The following is a 20,670-nucleotide window of genomic DNA, read 5'->3' as shown; positions in this document are numbered from 1 at the left end:
CAATTTCATTGTCACTCATAAAGCAAAAAGGTCTCTTGTATGAGTTAAAAAAAACCTGCTGTGCCATCTTTCTTTTTCTATTCAAGGAGGACTGGATGCATTCTTGGGCAAGCCATTTCTCCATCTATGTAGTTAGGTGGCCAACATTTTTGGCAGCCAAGCCCAAGGTTTCACTGAATGCCATGCTTAGTCATTGATACGTTTGCATGCTTGCTTGCTTTGTGCTTGACAGAGTTGTGGAAACTGGCACGGACACGCAATCAAGTTAACACATTGATTTTGCATCAAGTCACTCATTTATGGCCAGTGAGTAAATCAAGACAGATTGCGTCCCGATTTCGCCTCTTTCCGACCGAGGACGTCAAAAGGGTGACTAGTTTATGTTCAATGATTTTTTTGAATCTTCATGTGTGGGTTCCGTGTAGAACGTTTACTGTAGAGGTACCCTTTGAGTGGAAGTGGGCGAGTCCAAAGGACATGAAAAAATGTCACCTAACCCTGCGTTTAGACTTTGGAATCGCTGGCATGTCATTGAAAGTTTTCCTAACATCATCAACGTCACCAAGAATAAACGCTTGAATCAATCTCACCATTGCAGTTAAATGGCACAGAGAAAATGAGCAATTGCCTCCTCAGACAGAAAGAATGAGGGCCACTGTCATGTGCATCTCGGGGAATTTCATATGAATGCGGAGCCTCACCGTCTCTCTTTTGCAATGCATTGAATTTGTCTGGATGGAGCTGGTGCGGCCGACGCCGGCATCCTGATAGCTCAAAGCTCTACGAAACAAATGCTTGCTTCTTGAACTTCACTTGTAAAACACCTCTGAATGTAGAGTGGCACTTAACAACCACTACCTGATGTAGTGTTGAGAAGGTCCGATGTGAAAATGGCTAACGCAACATTAAAATGGGATTGGGTGCTTTCTGCCTGATTTTGTTCAAAAGGCTGTGATTTTGCAAGAGCCCAGGAATGGGTGTGTTCCGTTGTCCCATATTACTTGAAAGCCCCAGAAACCTTGAATGAATATTTCAGCAGCTTGGAACAGCCAAGACATTTTGTTTTTGGTTTCATCACCTGTTGTAGTGTTCTCTTATTTGGAACTTCACAAATTGCCCAATGATTCATCCGTCCATTCCGTTTGTTCCACTTACGCCGCCGGGCATACATTATGCCCACTCCTGCTCGACAGATACTCTCTGCTGAGCAATTACGGAGTTTCCAAGGCTCGAATTTGTCTTTCTGGACTTTGCTCACTCGCCAGGGATGCTGCGGCCTTGGATTGGACCGCTAAGGTCACTCCCTTTGGCCACCACCCAGCTTTTTTTAAGAGCGCTATCATCTTTAAATTCAATTTGCAAATCAAATGAACACACATTGAAAGTGCATGCGGCCCAGGAGCCGCGGGGACGCCGACCTATCATTTTTATCTTGATTATCTTCAACTTAGATGGAGCTCAGCATGAATTTGGCTTCGACCTCCGCCATTATTAACAATGAGATCATTTCTTTACCAAAAGCAAGGGAGCGTTAAAAATGGCTCGGACCAGAAAAAAAAATAATAATAATGCTCCTGCCTCTTTCCCATGACAGGTTGTGACTTCCTCACAACAAAATGTGTGTTTTGGATCAGAGCAGTGACAGCACACAATTAAATATGCATGTCAGGTTTCTTTTATCCTTCCATATGAGGCTGTCGCTATGGCAACGGCAAAGAAAAGTACTGCTGCTTTTCATTCTATTATGATTCTGATGCCTTTTTTTTTCTTTTCTGTTGCTTGCATAACTTGCCTGTGCGCATGTAGAGCAAGTTACTACAGGAAAGGTGGTCGTGCCATGCTCCCGGTCAAGTGGATGCCGCCTGAGGCCTTCATGGAGGGCATCTTCACATCCAAAACAGATACTTGGTGAGCATGCACCCTTTGTTGCCATATTCTGATGTGTCTGTCGTCACTGTCAGAGATGATCTTCCTTTGAATTCCCTATCTTGGTCCTTGTCCTTGATGGCCGTCGCTTTGATGGCGCTTTTGAGACGACTTGATTTTCATTCATCCCGTTTCCCTTTTTGGTTTACCAGGTCATTTGGGGTTCTGCTCTGGGAGATCTTCTCACTGGGCTACATGCCTTATCCAAGTCGTAGTAACCAAGAAGTGCTGGACTTTGTAACCAACGGTGGGAGAATGGACCCACCCAAAAACTGCCCGGGGCCTGTGTATGTAAACCTGAACACGCGTGCCGTGCCGTGCCGTGCCGTGGTTGTTGCGTAGAAACACAAAGGAAATGATGTCCCAGGAGAATTCGGATCAAAAAGTGCTGTGAATATCCAGGATGAGTCCAACGACTTGTGCTTTCTTTCCTTTGCCATTGCCGCGATAAGAACTCAAATGATAAGACATTTGGACAGACGCATCGCGACTCAGGGCCTTTTTAGTCCTCGTTGCACCCTCAATATGCCCACTTAGAATATTCCATCGAAGTGATTATATGGAAAAAGTGAAATATTCACTATGAGTGCCAAATGTCAGAATTGGACAGTGTGCTGACGGCAGAGTTCATCTGCAATCTGAGAGAAGTCAATTGAATGAAATAATGGGAGCTGGCAGCTATTATTGATGCCCTTGAGAACATATTAACTGTTCTCCTGTGATAATGACTTGATTTGTACTGACTATGGGCCTTCTTAGAAAACCATTGTACAGACTTGGAGAGATTTCTTTTTTCAAACGTAAGGGACTGGAATATGAGGGCAAAAATAATTGTAAACAACGCTTAGCGAGGATTGATCTATTCTTTTAGTTTGATGGGTAACCCATCCATGGAAAAGAAAATATTATAACTTATGTTCCTGCTTGAGATATAACGCATCAGCATTTTTTCTGCTATCTGCATCCACTCTGGAGTTTATGTTTGTTCATTCTTGTGTATCTCCAGGTACCGTATAATGACTCAAAGTTGGCAGCACCAACCCGAGGACAGACCAAACTTCTCAACTATCCTGGAGAGAATTGACTACTGCTTGCAGGTAACAAACTAGGTCTTGGATGTAATTGAATGCTGGGATTTATAGTCAACCGATCCAGCGCGATTTGTTGTTTCATTGGATTATTTCATGAGTCCTGCATCAGATAAAAGGGGAGATACACATTATGTCTCCACTCTCTGGAAGTGAAAAGCAGAATTAAAGACAAAGTATCGGATGGTCTTGCCCTATTGGAGGAAGTAAAAAGACGCTATCAAAGAATACTAGATAATTGTACAATTGTGGTCTTCGCTGTTAAGACCCAGGCTACCATTTAGTCATTGTCCACTTGATTCAATAATGGCCACATTTCACCTATACACCTCCTTCCTGTTTTATACCCTCCAGAAAAACATAATAGGTGGTGCCTTTCATTACTTGGACGAAGTCTTTAATGAAGACTTCATTAAAACTGCACACACAGTCTACGGAGCTGACATTGCATGTGTAAAGCTGAAGGTTAGTTTGAGGAGAAAGTGCCGCACAAAGCATTTTTTGCTCAACATTCTAATACTGACTTGGAAAAGAAACATCTATCGAAGGAGGAAAAAAAGTTCAAGAATGTAATGTCCGCAGACAATAAAGAACGCACGCCTCGCTTGAAGCGGCAAAAAGTAAGCCGGCGGCTTGACGGAAAGCTTTTAGAGTGGATTTACGGTAGTCCATGTGGGACATGCAGAACACCAGCGATCAGGAAACTGATGAGAAAGAAAGTGAGTGGCACACACTACAATACATCAATGTATTCATTTTCTACTGCTTATATGGGCTTCAAGTGAGCAAGAAGCGTTTATCCCAGCTGGTAAGAGTCAGGACTGCTTGCCTGTTACAGTGGGGGGGGAAAAAAAAAAAAAAAAAAAAAAAATTGCAGGCACCACACTAGCATATGATGCAAGTCAGGGATGTCAACCTTCTTTTTGGCCACATCGTAGTCAGTTTCCTTCCGTCAACGCTTTATATACATTACACAATCAAGTGAGGAATGACTCGTTTTGAAAGCCGAGACTAGGCAAAAACTGTTCATATATTTTGATTTGAAATATTTTCACTAGCAATGTCTAAGTGAAGACAATGTGTCATTTTAGTATTGACACATGAAGTCAAAGTTGTGGGCCACATAAATGATGTTTGACACCAATGTTGTAAGTGATGTACTATTTTGCATGACTTGTTTTGGAAGCTATTTAAATTGGCGCAACATAACACCATCGCATCCGCATTGTACCCGACATTCAATTCGATTCCAAAACTCCTGAACCGGATGCTCGTGATGGGTTTGCTTGTAACACGAGCTCTGTCCTTGAGTTTAAGATCAGGGGATGTTTGGGAATATTTGTCCATTTTCGCACATGTCCTGAGTGTTGTTAGTCACCCAAATGTTGAACAGAGGCTGAGACGTACCCAAGTCAAATTCCTTCATTGGCATGCTCAAACATGGCCAATAAAAACAACAATTCTTGAACATTTTAGGACCCGGATGTGGTGACCATGCCCTTGCCTATTGAATACGGGCCTGTCCAGGAAGAAGAGGAGTATGTAACAGCTCATCCTGACGAGCCCTCGGGCGCCGCCGTGCTGGTCAACGCTCACGTGCCTGACGGGGAACTTTCCCAGGCGCAAGCACGCTACCGCTCCGAGGAGAGCCAAAGAGGCGCCGAGCACACAGCCCCGTCCGAAGCCAAAGCGCAGACGGCGTCTCAGCCCCAAGCGTACCTCCATCAACACCAGCAACCTCACACGCAGACCTCGGTGACGACGACGACCGGCACCGTCACCCTGGCGGCGGCGAGCGCCACCCTCGCTGCCAAGGGAAGCGCCCAGCCCGGCCCAGAGGGGGGCCACATCAACCTGGCCTTCAACCAGGGTCACCCAGCAGAGGAGAAGAGCCACAACGGGAAGAGCAGCAGTCTTTGGAACCCCACGTACGGCTCGTGGTTCCTGCAGCAGCTACAGAGGAAGCAGCAGCAGCAGCAGCAGCGGCAAGGGGGCGTGGGGGGGAGTTTGGCCGGCACCAGCGGCAGGGTGCCCGGCGAAGGCCAGGAGCACGTGGGACGGACTGTGGCCGAGGTGGCTGGCTCGATGGGTCTCCAGCATAAGTTTCAACATCAGCATCAGTTTCAGGTGCTGCATCATGGGCGGCAGCAGCAGCCGCAGGGTCTCTGCAGACCCTTGTTAGCCCCCCCTCCACCAGCAAGCCAGTCCCCCCTCCTTTTAGATTCTGGCGCTTTGCCACCCGGTCCGGTGTACAGACTCAGGCGGTTCCCCTGCGGGAGTATCGGCTACGGCTACCAGGAGCAAGGCGTGTCGACGGAGGCGGCTTTGGCTTTGGCTCCGGCTCCGGCTCCGGCTCCGGCTCCAGCTCCGACTCAGCTCGTTCCCGCCCAACAGAGTGCACCGGCGGCCCACCAGAGGGCCCCCGCCTCGGTGTCTCTGGGTCGGTCGGGATTATCGGAAGACAGCCGACCGCTCTTGGTCACCATGGGGACGGTGCAGGACACCCGGCTGCCCAGAATGGAGGGTCACAACGCCACTGTGCTTTAACCAACACGCCTGTGCAGTTTGATGGACTCCCCAACTTTGGTAAGTGTAACTGACTAGACGCCAGCAAACGCTGTGTCAGCAAACCTTTGCTTTCTCCCTCCGGTTTGGAAACAAGCTTTTGAGCATAAGCAAAAAAGCTCAATCCGTGAAGCTTTTATTATGAGAAGCCCGCAGGGTGTCAAATCCCCAAGTGAACATGAAAGCACATCAGACACTGGATGGCAAATGGAATTCAAAGGATAGTTTTTGAGTCCAGAAAATGTATTTTTTCATCGTAAAGTAGGCATGACTGAGAGCTCACAGAGTGGAATTTATAGCAAATATTTAAGTTTTTCTGCGTCACAAACTGAGAGACCATTATTCTGATTTAGACCTCGCCGACTTCAGACGTTGATTCCCAAACTCTGATGACTGAGGAGACCAATTTCAAAGTTGCTGCTGCCAGCCACATGTTTCATTTCTATTGCAGGACCCTAAAATTACCCCCATTTTTCACACGGCAAAAAAAAGAAGGGAAGAAAAAAAAAAGAAAGAAAGCTTGCCACTTGTCATTTTTAAGAATCATATGTTGGATTTACAGAGACATTTGTACTGAAGAGAACAACTTTTTAAAAAATGTGTTTGTTGATGTTTTGCTTGCTTGCTTATTTATTGGTTTGTTTGTTAATTTATGATTTGGATGTGGCTCTATAAATGATCAATTAGCAGGCTCACGCTACGAGCAAAAATCCCCCTGCAACGGTTTCGTCTCTTTTCATGTTTTAAGCCGTTTGAAATGATTAGCCGCAAAAAGCAAGCTAAAACAACAAAGCAAATAGAATCCCATCCCCACGAGTATAAATAAACTTGACAAAGTTTAACAAAAAATAATCACAGGAAATCTCTCTTAGCCTTTATAGTGGGCCATAAACAACAGTGATGCCGCTGAAGCGGAAATTATTCACGGGCAGCCTCAGCAACAATCCGTTCAGAGCGTTCTCGTTGAAATAAGTCACCTCCTTCCGCCGCTGTAAAGTCCCACCAAACTGGCATTTTGTGCTCAACGTGTGGAAAACCGAGGTTTTTCCATGCCGGCGGCTTTTTTCCAAAACCTTTTTCCATTTTTGGTGTGGAGAACATTGTGAATATTGCTGAATCATTGTTAACCTTCAAATGTGCTGCCTGCAAGCATCCATCATTTACATAGTTTCACTTTTTGGTTTTATTCTTATAATTGCCGAATGAATGTCATGGAATACAAATGAGCACGAACGGAGAAACTACTTTTGCTCCTTATGTGAAATCAACGATCTGACAAATAGAGCCGCAAGCTGATTTCAGCGAGTGACCATGTTTGTCATTTCTTACAGACGTCGTTGACATGCGTGTCAGTCATCTGTTCTATCCACTTTGTGATCTCTGTAGCTCACCCATCAAAGACTTCATGTGTAAATGATGTAATTAAAGAGTATTGTATTATGGTAAATGCTGTACATTGCCCTTGGGAAGACATTCGCCAAAATTAATAAATTACTATATAAGTTTCCTATGGAACGTTTTCTTATGGAAAATAATGTCAATGCTATTATTATGATGATCAATAAGGATAATTCCTTTGTTTTGTGCCAGACTAAAACATTGGGTGTGATGAAATGAAAGAAAAAAATCATTATCATATCTGCTTATATTTCCAGGTACTTGAACTTGGATCTGATAAACAACCTGGAAGAGCTTTTTATTTGAGCTCACCCCTTTTGGAATCTCGGCTGACAGTGGTTTATTGCCTGGGTGTTAAATGCAGTGGTCAACATACAAAAGAGCAGAAGCATTTATAAAAACAAAAACAAACCCTATGCTGCATCCGCTCTTCTGTTTGGGTCTGACCACAGAACCTCATCCACGTCGCAATCAATATTTTCCCTGGCCATGCAGTGTGGGAAATAGCGCCGAGCGTGGCAAATCCAGTCAACAAAAGCTTCAGCTCCTATATCTCCACATGCTTCTTCCATGGCTTGGAGAAGGGTTCTCTGTGCTTGTGGATTTCGCTCATACACTTTCCATCTCCAGGCCAAAAAAAATTCATCAACAGGATTGAGAAACGGAGAATACGGAGGGAGATTGACCACTACAAAGCGTGCGTGGGCGCTGAACCATTTACGCACGGCGGCGGCCCGGTGGAAGCTGACGTTGTCCCAAATGACAACGTACCTGAGCTGTTCCGGCCCATCTACCCCATTTGGCGGAATGAGTTTCTCGTGCAGGTCGTCCAGGAATGTGATCAGATGGGCGGTGTTGTAGGGACCGAAGGTAGCGTGACGATGGATGACGCCGTGGTGGGTGATGGCCGCACACATTGTGATGTTCCATCGGTGGCGGCCGGGCTCTTTGTGCCAACTGCTCCCTCTCCCCCTTCCTCGTTTTGTCAAGTTAAATCCAACTTCATCAATGAAGATGAACCGGTGCTCCACGTCAGCCACCTGTAGCTCAAGGACTTGCTGAAACGATATCAGAAATGGAGCGCCCACCGTTGTCAGGCACAATCATGATTACAACACCGATGATACGTATTTGCGGTGGATGCTATCGGACTTACGTGCGCGTAGTTATATCGTAATTCTTTGACTCTTGCTGAATTGTGTCGAAATGGCACCCTGTAGACCTGTTTCTTCCACAGATTATTTCGACGCAAGGCACGGTCCAGTGTTGAGAAGCTCACCCTATGAATATTTTGAAATATATCATTGTTTTCTACGACTCTTCTCTGCATTTGCTGTAATGTTATGGCGTTATTTTCCAGGACCATGTTCCTGATTGCGGTTTCCTGTTCCGGAGACAGAAGACGTTCCCGACCACCTCGGGTTGCCAATCTTTCAGTTCTGCGATACAAATCGTAAAATACTGCTTAGGAATACAAAGGAGTAAAACGTTTCTGAGCTAGTGCATATTTGATTTACCCTCAGTCCACAATACCCATGTTGATACTGTAGTTTTCTTACCTATTGTCATTTTGGAACGCCCGGATGATGGACGCTACCGTATACCTGCTCATATTGGGCTGGACTTTTTTGCCAGCCTCAGTCATTGTGAGACCGCGGTTGACCACATGGTCAACCAAAGCGGCTCGCACCTCATCGGAGATTTCGATCCTCGGCCTCCCTCGTCCTCTCCCTCCTCTGGCTCTGCCTTTGTTTCCAATGTTGGCATCCATTGCTCCTAAACAGAAGAGCGATACAAAATGTGATATGTGAATGTGATAACATTTAAACATGGAATTTTGAAAGACAGACTTTTTTCATGAAAATGATGCCAAATGCAGAGAATTGTACTTCATGTTTCGAAAATATAAGAAGTGTATTTTTAGAACTGCAATTTGAGTGTAAAGCAGGAATTGTGCTTGTAGTTTAGCAGAATGGGCTCTGTTGTGGTCATTGATTGTCAAGTAGGTACCAGTGGAAACAATTGAGAAAAAAAACCTCCTACATAATCAATGAAGTTGACTTGAAATCCACGACTATGTCGCCCCCTTGTGGCCATAGACGGCTCATTTTCAGACGGGAATTGCAGACATGGGGATTGATAGTGTCATTCGTACGAATAATTGCACGCTTTTAAACCACTTTATATATATTAAAAAGGCGTTATAGTGAGTGTCTGTGGTTATATCATAGTTTTTTTTCATAAGAGGTAGGTTTCTCCGTCAAGAGAACAAACATGACGCTTTGTTGGAACAATTTGTTGCGCAAAGCGAACGTGGCGCACACGACGTCTTTAATTGTGCGCCCACGTCGTGTCCATCACAGAGCTGATGCTGCTGACGATTTGCCACGTCGATGGCTATAAGTGTGTGTGTGTGTGTCTGCGTGCACAAAAACAAGCAGCTGGCCGTAGCCTACGTACGTCTCTGTCGGTCTGTCGGTCGGTCGGTCTGTCTCCAACCACTGACAATTAATTCACTTCTTGCAAGTGCTGGAGTTGTGAAGAAAGAAGACGCAAACATGTCAGACACTATTGAACAAGTGTAAGTCAATGGATGTTAAATTGTGCTCTAATTTGATGAATTAGAAGAAAATTGACTCCGATTTAAACGGATTTTTTATTTTTTTTTTGCACTCAGTGAGTGCAGCATCATAGAACGATAACGTGCTTGAAAAATATGATAGCTTGCATATTTGCATTTATGAATATTCATAACTAAGGCTCTTCAATTGAAAACGTTCCACGCCTCAAACCTAAATATTGAAGAAAGTAAAAGTTTGAGGTCATGTGTGCATCATGATTAGTATGCAGTGTTATGAAATGGAGTGGTGGGAAAGGAATTCATATTATATGTCATGTCAATAACCCTGCCATCAAGGAGCTTGGTGAAGTTTCTTGATCAAACTTTTTGTATCGCTGCAACAACAGCCTTTGAGACAAGTGTTAAAAGAAGTATATTGTTTTCCTACACAGTAAATCTCCTGTAGAAAGGCCCGGAGTTGTCAATAGCAGGTTGAGGTCAGTTGAGGCCCAGGGGCTGTGTCATTATTCTTTCATCTTAAAGGCCTTTACTGGCTAGCCACACACACACACACACACACACACACACACACACACTGTGGAATGCTTCCATGTGCGCACCGCCGGACGGCGGGCGCATTGTCCAGCAACAAATAGTGCGCTGTAAAAGTTGCACTCACTTCTTGAAAAGTGGCAGGCTTTGTGAACAAAACGTCATCGTCCGGCATCCAATTTAAAGTGCAGCTCTGTGCCCGTTACATGGGCCGTCCGACCGTCCCTCCATCTGGTTCATCATGAAGCACTCATCTGAGCAGTTTGTTAAACCTCTGAAAATATTGGAGCTGGGTTGCAATTCATCAAATCATATGAAACCACTGAACCGAAGTGGAGAGACTTAGCTTTGATTTGTATTAAATCTTTGGCTGTTTTTTTTTCTTTGCTGGCATGATGGTTTTGTAATCGCCTTGAATTAAGACAGTTAAATGACTAACCCTAACCCTTGGCCTTTATAAAACAAGCTGAACTTACGCACTTTGATGTTGGGTGGGTTGATAAGTTTGCGATTTCTTTCCGTGCCTTGTTTTGAGTTTGGAGGGCCTCACTCTCGAGTGTGTCTTTTAGCTGTCAAAAAATGGCCAACCTTCAGCTCAAGGGGCTGACGGCAGAGGACGAGTTCCCTGATCTCAGTAAACACAACAACCACATGGCCAAGTTCTTAACCATGGACATGTACAAAACACTGAGGGAGCGGACCACCCCCAATGGCTTTACTATAGACCGGGTCATCCAGACAGGCGTGGATAATCCAGGTAAATCACTTGCCGCCGCCGCCGCCGTCATTTAATACATGCTGATGTGGCATTCTTTGACTTGCTTAGGTCACCCCTTCATCATGACGGTTGGCTGTGTGGCCGGAGACGAGGAGTCATACGAGGTCTTCAAAGAGCTGCTTGACCTTGTGATCGAGGACAGACACGGAGGATACAAACCGACAGACATGCATAAGACCGACCTCAACCCGGACAACCTGGTGGTACGAGGATCACGTGACGCATCCCCTGGCCGTTTCCACTTTGACCAAAACCGTGTGTCGCTCGCTTCAAGGGGGGCGACGATCTCGACCCAGAGTATGTTTTGAGCTCCCGAGTGCGAACGGGCCGCAGCATCCGCGGCTTCTGCCTGCCGCCGCTCTGCAGACGTGGCGAGAGACGTGCTGTGGAGAAGCTCTCCGTTGAAGGTACACGAAAATGAGCAGAATGGAAAGTTAGTCGGAAAAGAAACACCCTTTGTGTGCAGTCTTGGGTTCACTCACCGGAGACCTACAAGGGAAGTACTATTCCTTGAGAAACCTGTCAGATGGCGAGCAGCAGCAGCTGATTGACGACCACTTGCTTTTTGACAAACCCGTGTCCCCTCTGCTGCTGGCATCAAGAATGGCCCGGGACTGGCCCAGCGCCAGAGGCATCTGGTGAGAAAGACTCTCGGAAGGGGCGTGAAAATGGAAAGATGCTGATATTTGCTGACTTTCAAGGTATAATGAAAACAAGACATTTTTGGTGTGGGTGAACGAAGAAGACCATCTACGAGTCATCTCCATGCAGAAGGGTGGCAACTTGAAGGAAGTGTTTACTCGCTTCTGCACCGGACTCACAGAGGTTTGTTTAACCCTGCCCGCCTGCCCGCCTTCACGCGCCGATGATCTGAAAGTCTAGTGTGCCCGTGTCCTTTTTAGATTGAATCTTTGTTCAAGAACAAAGGCTTTTCTTTCATGTGGAACGAGCACCTGGGCTACATCCTGACCTGCCCGTCCAACCTGGGCACGGGTCTGCGTGCCGGTGTGCACGTGAAGCTGCCAAACATGAGCAAACATCCAGAGTTTGAAGAGGTCCTTAAAAGGCTGAGGCTGCAGAAGCGTGGAACAGGTATCTTTCTGCCGTCGTCATTTCAAGTTAGTCCCTGAACTGAAGTTGTGTTCATATCATTTATTTCATCCACTAGGTGGCGTGGACACAGATGCCGTGGATGGAGTCTTTGACATCTCAAACTCTGACAGACTGGGCTTCTCTGAGGTGGAGCTGGTGCAGATGGTCGTTGATGGCATCAAGCTGCTGGTGGAGATGGAAAAGAAACTGGCGGCGGGGGAGTCCATCGACGATCTCATGCCCACCCAAAAGTAGAAGCAAGACCAGCCCTTAGAAATGAATTGAATGAAATGTCCCACAGCATCTATCATGTTCAAAATACGCTACAATAAAACTGTTTTTCATTGTTTCACTTGGAATAAGTCCAGAGCACTAACCACTACACTATAGGCTTGTTGAATTGGAAGGAACATACCCTATATCAGTGTTTCCCAACCTTTTTTCATTCACGGCACACCTTTTCATTGGAAAAATCTCGAGGCACACCACCAACAAAAATCTGTTAATCTTGCAAGAACAATTCATTTTAGGATGAACTCTCGATACAAATATTTTCATTTGATTGAAGGCAATGGCGTTAACCACTCGACCAGAGCTCTTGCTGTGCTTAGGGTTAGGGTTAGGGTGTGTGTTAGGCTTGCTTTTGCTGTGCTTAGGGTAATGGTTAGGGTTTGGCTTGCTCTCGCTTTTGCTGTGCTTAGGGTTAGGCTTGCTTATGCAACCAAATCACCTCAGTTGTTTATCACTTCCTCTGATATTTTTGAACTTACCGTAATTTTCGGACTGTAAGTCGCACCGGAGTATAAGTGAGCAGCAGGGGGGGGGGGCCCCATTTCAACCCCTTCCACTGAGTGCCAAGCAGGGAAGAAATGGGTACCATTGTTATAGTCACTGGTATGACTCGGCAGGGGTTTGAACCCACCACCTCCCAGTCTCAGGGCGGACACTCTCCTCTTAGGCCACTGAGCTGGTAAACACTTGTGTCGTAGTATAACACTTATAGTCGTTTTTAAATAACGTGTATACCTATATACGCCTAAATATTGTTATCCAATATATCTACTGCAATTTCACATTAGATTGCTGGTTTGAAATTTGCTTTTGACATTATTATTTTTAATAAACATTTATGTTAAAACGTGTCTGGCGTCTTATTCCTTGTTTTTATATTCGCCAATTAAAACATAAAAATCAGACATTTTATATGACAATATGTGTAGGTACACTACACGAGGTTAAAAAAAAAAAAGAGAGAGTTAATTGCACAACAAAAGCACGTTTACAAATATACAATACAAATATACTCGATACAAATATTTTCATTTGATTGAAGGCAATGGCGTTAACCACTCGACCAGAGCCTGCTCGGGAACCAAAGGAGATTTGGTCATATTGATAGGGTATCCTCCATCCAAACATGTTCGGTGTTGAAAGTTTCAACGGATAGTCCGAAGCAAGCCTTTCCACAGTAGTCACCATGACAGGCGACCACCTGGTGGCGTCAGTGTGCCGAGCGCCGTTGGACGATCAGGAGAAGAAGATTTGAATCGACGGATGTGACGTCAGTGCTTTAGGTCAATTGAAGTCAGGTGTGCTCGCTCAAGGGGAGTTATCATATGCAGGTGCCACCGGGCGCGGGCCGGCGGCGGCGGCGGACGGTTTCTCAGGTAAGCGAGCATGCCAGCAAATGTTTGTCGTCTCCTGCCGTTTCTCACGACGGAACGCTTTGTTGCTTTTTCTCACAAGCCTTTTTTTTCAATTTATTTTGTTTGTCGCAGGATTGTCGTACTCTCGCGACTCGGCGACGTCACGTCCACCGCGACGCGACGGTGGGCCTGGAGATAAATTGTAGGCCGCAGGCCATTTAGCCCGTGAGCAAATGTTTGCAGTTTCTTACGATGCTATTTATTATTTCTTGCAGGATTTTCGCTGTCTTGGGAGTGCTTGAGGTTTCGGCACGGCACGGCACGACACGGCACGCCACAATCCACTTTGCGTCGCGTCGCGTCGTGTCGTTGCGCGTTTTGGTGGTATTTTAAATGTCTTTCGCGGTTGTTGTTTTTTTTCATGCTGGCCAGCATTTTTTTCATTCGTCTGTCTGTAGACGGTTCGTAAATGACGCCGCCGATAAGCGCGTGTTTGTCTGACTATAGGAAATATTAGTTTGACTCTAGTCAACTTAACCATTTTTTTATTATTTTATATGATGCGTGTGCCATTTCCGTGTCATGCAAACTGGTGAATGCAACGTATGTTACGTCATGTCCAAATCGGACCAAATCCATTCAAAGATGGCGCCCGCCCGCTCTCGTTCCGTTACGCAACAAACATTTGCGCGGCGGGTTATTTTCTCCCGTCTTGGACGCCGCCAACCTGGATCATCTGTCCAATGTGAGGGGAGTTGATGAATGATGAAATTAAAATATGAATTATAATCCTGAATAATTATCATAATTTACTACAATGTGATGATTATATATTTTTTCAAATGTAAAACTCTACTTAGAATGTATCAAATTCAAATAGGAACTATAATTTTGATCAATTATCATAACTTACTACAATATAATATTTTTTTTCAAATGTAAAACTCCTAGTATGTATAATTGTTGGTAAAAAATCATGCCATTGGCACTCGACTCAATGTCTATTTTTGTTGCAATCATTTGCTTGTCTTTTGTAGCACTAAAAACTGCCGCCCAGCCAGCATCCTTCTATACAAAGCAAGCAGGAGGCTCTTGAAGGAGCCCTTTCAGTGATGTTGAGGACACTGAGGAAGAGTAGTCCTAAATCAGGTGAAAACCTGTTTTTGTCAAGTTTCAATTCCCAACACACAATGGTTGTCGAGTTTTAGCTTCTCAGCACACACTTAATGGCGGTCTGTGTTTTTGTAGGCTGCAAGAGGAGCCGAATGGGATAATTCCATATGAAAAGGCACAATGGCCTATCCAAAGGAGCGATGGCCTATCCAAAGGAGCGATGGCCTATCCAAAATTAGCAATGGCCTATCCAAAGGAGCAATGGCCTATCCAAAGGAGCCATGGCCTATCCAAAGGAGCCATGGCCTATCCAAAGGAGCCATGGCCTATCCAAAGGAGCCATGGCCTATCCAAAGGAACAATGGCCTATCCAAAGGAGCCATGGCCTATCCAAAGGAGCCATGGCCTATCCAAAGGAGCCATGGCCTATCCAAAGGAGCAATGGCCATATGCAAAGGAGCAAAGGAGCAATGGCCATATGCAAAGGAGCAATGGCCATATGCAAAGGAGCAATGGCCATATGCAAAGGAGCAAAGGAGCAATGGCCATATCAAGTCAAGAATCAAGCATCGCGCTGCTAAAGTTGACGTGTGCGGATCATGTGCCCAGGAGGGGGCAGTGTGGTTGCCTTTGGTTATGGGTGCACGACGGAACGGTTGCAGGTGTGGACAGTGTTTAGGGCTCTGATGGTTGGTCTTGCTTTCGAGGTGCGCTGTGGTTGTGGCTGGTCTGGATCCAGCGTTGTCTTGTGCTTGGTTGCCATTGACGGCCCACTTGGGGGAGGACGTGGTTCCGGGGATGGACACAAAACTGAACTTTGACGTGGAGCTGAATGTCCAATTTTGCCATACGACTTGTACCATTGTGTATCTTTTTCTAACCTGCCACTGTCGTAGTTGCTGCGTTCTTTGTTCTTTCCCCTCGGTGTAGGGTGGCGTCAGAGCGAGCCGATCCCGAATGTCCAATTTTGCAATTTGACTTGTGACATTTTCTTTGTCTAACCTACCACTGTTGCACTTCCTCTAACCCTAACCTACCACTTTGGTACTTGTGTTCTTTGTTCTCCCCTAGGTGTTGGAGCGAGACAGTCACATTGTGTCTTTTTCTAACCTAGCACTGTCGTGCTTGATCGAAGCCTAACGTACCACTGTGCGTCCTTTGTTCTCTAGGTGTAGGGGGCGGTGTTGGGGCGAGCCGGTCCACGGTGAAGACTTAATGATGTGAGCAGCGCCCAACTCATTGCATGTTCTCCCTTTTGCAGGCCCGACGCAAAAGGGGGGGGGTGCATGGCCCGATTCGACCCGGTGACCGTCACCAAGAGTACCTAACCGCTGTGATCAAGTAAGCAAGTGACCTACAACTTGGGGTGCTCTTTGAGTTTCTAACATTTGTTTCCGTTTGTGCAGATGGCGACCGGGACGCGACACGATCTGCTCAGAGGTGGACGGACCGCTGTGGCATCGCTCTGAAGTAGCAGAGTTCTGAGGGAGACCCGCTTCCCTGGAGGCGTCGACCTGCGCAGCTTCAGCGTGTGAAATGGATTTTTTTCTTTTCTTTTTAGTTCACACCGGCGGTGTCCAAATGTCTGTTTGAGGGCTGCATACTGAATCAAATTGAGAATTCTTTGACACAAATTCATTCAATCCATCACAAAATGTTGCCATTCATATTTTGTGCTACAAAGCAGTGTTGCGTTCATTCGTGTGGTGTGTTGATCAAGTTGGCCCGAGGCTACCATTTGGACACCAATGGTGACGTGTGTGTAGGGCTGCACCTGGATTGGAAAACCGTCATACGGTGGTGTAGGTCATTGAAGATTTTTTTTCTATTCATGTGGCAAATGAAACGTGTTTTCTGGCCTCCTAACTATTTGTAATGAGTTAAGAAGATAACAAGTCATTGATGCAAGTTAAAGTTAACTGGTCTAAGTGATGTCATTGGGATCAAATAGTTCCTCTCCATCCTAGAATTTTGCACAACTTTGCTCAATGCTGTGGTCTGGCCCAATACTGCCATATCGTTGGTATTCCAAAATGTTGTGCAGCCCTCATTGAGTGCCAAACGCGCAGCGACGGCAAGCGCAAGCGACTGCAAGCGCAAGCGACCGCGCAAGCGACGGCAAGCGCAAGCGACCGCGCAAGCGACGGCAAGCGCAAGCGACCGCGCAAGCGACGGCAAGCGCAAGCGACCGCGCAAGCGACGGCAAGCGCAAGCGACCGCGCAAGCGACCGCGCAAGCGACGGCAAGCGCAAGCGACCGCGCAAGCGACGGCAAGCGCAAGCGACCGCGCAAGCGACCGCGCAAGCGACCGCGCAAGCGACGGCAAGCGCAAGCGACCGCGCAAGCGACCGCGCAAGCGACGGCAAGCGCAAGCGACCGCGCAAGCGACGGCAAGCGCAAGCGACGGCGCAGCGAGACTTTTGTGCTTGTCTTGCTAGGTGGGAGAGACGATGTATGAAACGAAGAGCCGGTGGACGGAGGCCACCAGACCTGCGATTGGTGAGCGGGGTGCAAAGGAAGGAATCACCCAAAGAAAGCAGTCGCCAAGTGTTGAAGAGGAGCCTGATGCACGACTGGCCAAGGCTGGCCAGAGGCGGTGACATGGCAATCCAATATGCAACGCACTTGTTAGTTTTAATTTGATTTCCTTATTTGTCTGCCGTTCAGGGTTGCCGGGGCGGTGGATGGGACGAGCGCCAGCCTGCACCCAGAGGGACTGGGCCGCACCCACAAGACCAGGGAGGGGGCAGGTCATGAGTACGTTGACAGATGTGAGCCGCATGCAACTGAGTGCCGTTTGTCTTTTTGCACTTGTGCGAGGCGGAAGACGAGTCCAACACCGGCCGGAGCAGACCCGGACCTTGGCCCGTGACGAGCGGCCCACACGAGACTGATGGGTGCAGATGCAGCCAGCGTTTTGGGGGGAGTATGACTTTGTTTTTTCTTTTGTGCTTTCCCTACCCCTGTCGGTTTGAATAGGGTAACTAGTAGCACGCACGGGCATTTGGGTTGCTGTGACCCTCTAGATACGAATCGGCAAAGTAGAAACCCCCTCCCTGCTTTCCTCCCCCTCCCTCCCTCGCTCTCTTTCGCCAACGCGCCCGGCAGTACCTACATGGCCTGGTGCACTCAGGGTGGAACGTGCACAGCAAAAGCAAGCCTAAGCCTAACACAAACCCTAACCCTAACCACAGCAAAAGCAAGCCTAACCCTAAGCCTCAGCACAGCAAAAGCAAGCCTAAGCCTAACACAAACCCTAACCCTAACCACAGCAAGAGCAAGCCTAACCCTAAGCCTCAGCACAGCAAAAGCAAGCCTAAGCCTAACACAAACCCTAACCCTAACCACAGCAAGAGCAAGCCTAACCCTAAGCACAGTAAAAGCAAGTCTAAGCCTAACACTAACCCTAACCACAGCAAGAGCAAGCCGAACCCTAAGCCTCAGCACAGCAAAAGCAAGCCTAAGCCTAACACAAACCCTAACCCTAACCACAGCAAGAGCAAGCCTAAGCCTCAGCACAGCAAAAGCAAGCCTAAGCCTAACCCTAACCCTAACCACAGCAAGAGCAAGCCTAACCCTAAGCCTCAGCACAGCAAAAGCAAGCCTCAGCCTAACACAAACCCTAACCCTAACCACAGCAAGAGCAAGCCTAACCCTAAGCCTCAGCACAGTAAAAGCAAGTCTAAGCCTAACACAAACCCTAACCCTAACCACAGCAAGAGCAAGCCTAACCCTAAGCCTCAGCACAGCAAAAGCAAGCCTAACCCTAACCACAGCAAGAGCAAGCCTAACCCTAAGCCCCAGCACAGCAAAAGCAAGCCTAAGCCTAACACAAACCCTAACCCTAACCCTAACCACAGCAAGAGCAAGCCTAACCCTAAGCCTCAGCACAGCAAAAGCAAGCCTAAGCCTAACACAAACCCTAACCCTAACCACAGCAAGAGCAAGCCTAACCCTAAGCCCCAGCACAGCAAAAGCAAGCCTAAGCCTAACACAAACCCTAACCCTAACCACAGCAAGAGCAAGCCTAACCCTAAGCCCCAGCACAGCAAAAGCAAGCCTAAGCCTAACACAAACCCTAACCCTAACCACAGCAAGAGCAAGCCTAAACCCTAAGCCTCAGCACAGCAAAAGCAAGCCTAAGCCTAACACAAACCCTAACCCTAACCACAGCAAGAGCAAGCCTAACCCTAAGCCTTACCTTTGTCAAGGTTGGGGGGGTGCTAGTGAAATTTTTCCCCTTGCCTAATCCACCACAATATGTCTGCCTTTCAGGATGGCTGGGGCGGTGGATCGGACGAGTGCCTGCACAGAGGGACTGGACAGGACCGCGAGACCAGAGGGTAATAATAAAAAACTTTATTTGTAGAGCACCATTCATACAAGAAATGCAGCTCAAAGCACTTTACAACAAAGAAAGAAATTATAAGCATTGAATTCTTCATATAGGAACAGACATAAAAAGAAAACAAAAACATTCATGTATGCATACGCAATTAATAAAGGGAGCTTAAAATAGGAGCAAGCTTTAATAGACAGGTAATGAGTACGTCCACAGAAGTGAACCGCATGCAACAGAGTGCCGTTTTTCTTTTTGCAGTGGCACGAGGCGGAGGATGAGTCCAAACGTCGAATACCGGCCGGGGGGGAGCCAACCTTCGCCCGTGATGAGCGGCCGACACGAGACGGACGGACGGACGGGTGCGGATGCGGCGAGGGCAAAGCGCCCAGCCAGCATTTAAGGAGAGTATGACTCTTTTTCTTTTGTCCTTTCTTTCCTTCCCTCTCTCCCTCCCTCCACTTTTTCACTGGGTGTGCACACTGGCTATCTGCATGATGCCTCTTTCTTTCTCTCTCAGCGCCGCGTCATTTTGCAATATTGTTGTTTTACTGTTGTTTTTTTAATCATGAAATGAACTGTTTGTACTGTAATTGTGTGTGTGTACCACTGAACTGCAATTAAACTGTGAACTGAATTCAAGTGGTCCATTTTAAACATTGGCATCGTGCATACAAACTGGAATCATTTGAGACATTCTCAATGACAAGACAATTGTAAAGTTAGGCTGAAACAAAATTGACTTGTTAAATATGCAGTGTCAGGCTTTTTATTTATTTATTTTTAACGTTAAAGTTGCATGCATTCTAAATTGTTGACAAAAGCCAAGTAGCCAGACACCCATAGATGCAAACGACAAGTGTACAAACGGTGTCTGTTGTGATCAGTAAGTCATCTTTGGCAACCCTGCTTTAAAATGGCCACCGAACTCAGAATCTTGCAGAATGTTGGTACAGTTTTCTGTAAGAGTAAAAGCTGTTATTTGAATCTAGTCAGAGCCATTTTTTGGTTTGTTTTGAATCGTCATGCATCATGTGGGCATTCTTGTGAATAAAATCAACAGTGGTGTGTTTGCTTCCTGTTGGTGGTCTTGTAAATAAAGTCAACTATGGTGTCAGTCATCATTCGGGATGTGCTTCAATCGATGGTGCATCTCTTGAATGTGAAACTTCTTGCATGTTTTGTTACAGGGCTTGATGTCGTCATTGGCTGTTAGACTACAAAAAAGGCTGTTGCTGTCCAGTCCAGGTTGCTGCTATAGTCAATTGCATTTATAAACACAGCGTGTAAATTCCAGGACCTTAGCTTTCAATTCAAAGCAGAGTTGAGGAACTACACGGCCAGCCTCGGCACATGTACCACCCAGTTCAGAGTGAAGTAAAGGCCAGTGTTCTTATTCATACCGGCATCCTTATGAAATTGACCATATCAGAAAGGCTAGATGAATTCCAAGTGCTGCCACCGCAGCATATTTGCCTCAACCTGTCTGATGCTGGGTCAATGCGATGCACCTTTTGTTTTGCCCAAAACAACCTAACAAATGAAGTACTGCTGTCATCTCGCCAGTGTGCATGTGTGTTAAAAGTACAAAAACTCATTTGCATGATAGACGT

The 20,670-nt window shown here is 46.5% G+C and overlaps 3 protein-coding genes across 10 annotated transcripts in view; 2 read left to right on the top strand and 1 right to left on the bottom strand.

Moving 5' to 3' along the window:
* The window catches only part of alk (ALK receptor tyrosine kinase), a 165,538-nt gene extending 158,453 nt beyond the window's left edge, over window positions 1–7,085 (top strand). For all 7 annotated transcript variants that reach the window (XM_088400680.1, XM_088400681.1, XM_088400678.1 and 4 more), the window contains 4 exons: window positions 1,807–1,908; window positions 2,079–2,213; window positions 2,933–3,023; window positions 4,491–7,085. In XM_088400680.1, coding sequence (XP_088256806.1) covers window positions 1,807–1,908; window positions 2,079–2,213; window positions 2,933–3,023; window positions 4,491–5,561 — 1,399 coding nt within the window. In that variant the 3' untranslated portion in view covers window positions 5,562–7,085. The remainder of the gene's footprint in view (window positions 1–1,806; window positions 1,909–2,078; window positions 2,214–2,932; window positions 3,024–4,490) is intronic.
* Window positions 7,086–7,217: 132 nt separating this feature from the next.
* LOC148384831 (uncharacterized) lies at window positions 7,218–9,224 on the bottom strand. Of its 2 annotated transcripts, XM_088400699.1 has the most exons (5): window positions 9,021–9,224; window positions 8,537–8,753; window positions 8,341–8,416; window positions 8,134–8,257; window positions 7,218–8,035 (listed from the first exon to the last, which is right to left on the bottom strand). In XM_088400699.1, the coding sequence occupies exons 2-5, from the start codon at window positions 8,544–8,546 to the stop codon at window positions 7,391–7,393; spliced, it is 855 nt and encodes a 284-aa protein (XP_088256825.1). In that variant the 5' UTR covers window positions 8,547–8,753; window positions 9,021–9,224; the 3' UTR covers window positions 7,218–7,390. The 2 variants fall into 2 exon arrangements, with proteins under 2 accessions (XP_088256825.1, XP_088256824.1); XM_088400698.1 differs by having other exon boundaries at window positions 8,134–8,416; window positions 9,021–9,221.
* A 166-nt stretch (window positions 9,225–9,390) lies between these two features.
* On the top strand, window positions 9,391–12,311 carry LOC148384830 (creatine kinase, testis isozyme-like). The gene is made up of 8 exons (XM_088400697.1): window positions 9,391–9,558; window positions 10,659–10,846; window positions 10,916–11,070; window positions 11,142–11,274; window positions 11,334–11,505; window positions 11,569–11,692; window positions 11,770–11,959; window positions 12,036–12,311. The coding sequence occupies exons 1-8, from the start codon at window positions 9,536–9,538 to the stop codon at window positions 12,212–12,214; spliced, it is 1,164 nt and encodes a 387-aa protein (XP_088256823.1). The 5' UTR covers window positions 9,391–9,535; the 3' UTR covers window positions 12,215–12,311.
* Window positions 12,312–20,670: the final 8,359 nt, after the last annotated feature.

The sequence above is a fragment of the Syngnathus floridae genome, chromosome 16 (assembly GCF_059516105.1).
Source record: "Syngnathus floridae isolate MCC-2025c chromosome 16, RoL_Sflo_1.0, whole genome shotgun sequence".
NCBI classification, from domain to species: domain Eukaryota; kingdom Metazoa; phylum Chordata; class Actinopteri; order Syngnathiformes; family Syngnathidae; genus Syngnathus; species Syngnathus floridae.
The sequence above is the reverse complement of the archived record's forward strand: the minus strand, read 5'-3'. Positions and strand labels throughout refer to the sequence as shown.

What these genes read in the sequence shown, in the direction of transcription:
- LOC148384831 (XM_088400698.1), bottom strand. Translation starts at nt 8,748, where the DNA reads ATGGATGCCAACATTGGAAACAAAGGCAGAGCCAGAGGAGGGAGAGGA. An exon ending in GCGTTCCAAAATGACAATAG is followed by an intron (nt 8,417 to 8,536) that starts GTAAGAAAACTA and finishes TTTGTATCGCAG; the next exon opens with AACTGAAAGATTGGCAACCC. An exon ending in TACGATATAACTACGCGCAC is followed by an intron (nt 8,036 to 8,133) that starts GTAAGTCCGATA and finishes ATATCGTTTCAG; the next exon opens with CAAGTCCTTGAGCTACAGGT.
- LOC148384830 (XM_088400697.1), top strand. Translation starts at nt 9,536, where the DNA reads ATGTCAGACACTATTGAACAAGT. An exon ending in GACAGGCGTGGATAATCCAG is followed by an intron (nt 10,847 to 10,915) that starts GTAAATCACTTG and finishes TGACTTGCTTAG; the next exon opens with GTCACCCCTTCATCATGACG. An exon ending in GGAGAAGCTCTCCGTTGAAG is followed by an intron (nt 11,275 to 11,333) that starts GTACACGAAAAT and finishes CTTTGTGTGCAG; the next exon opens with TCTTGGGTTCACTCACCGGA.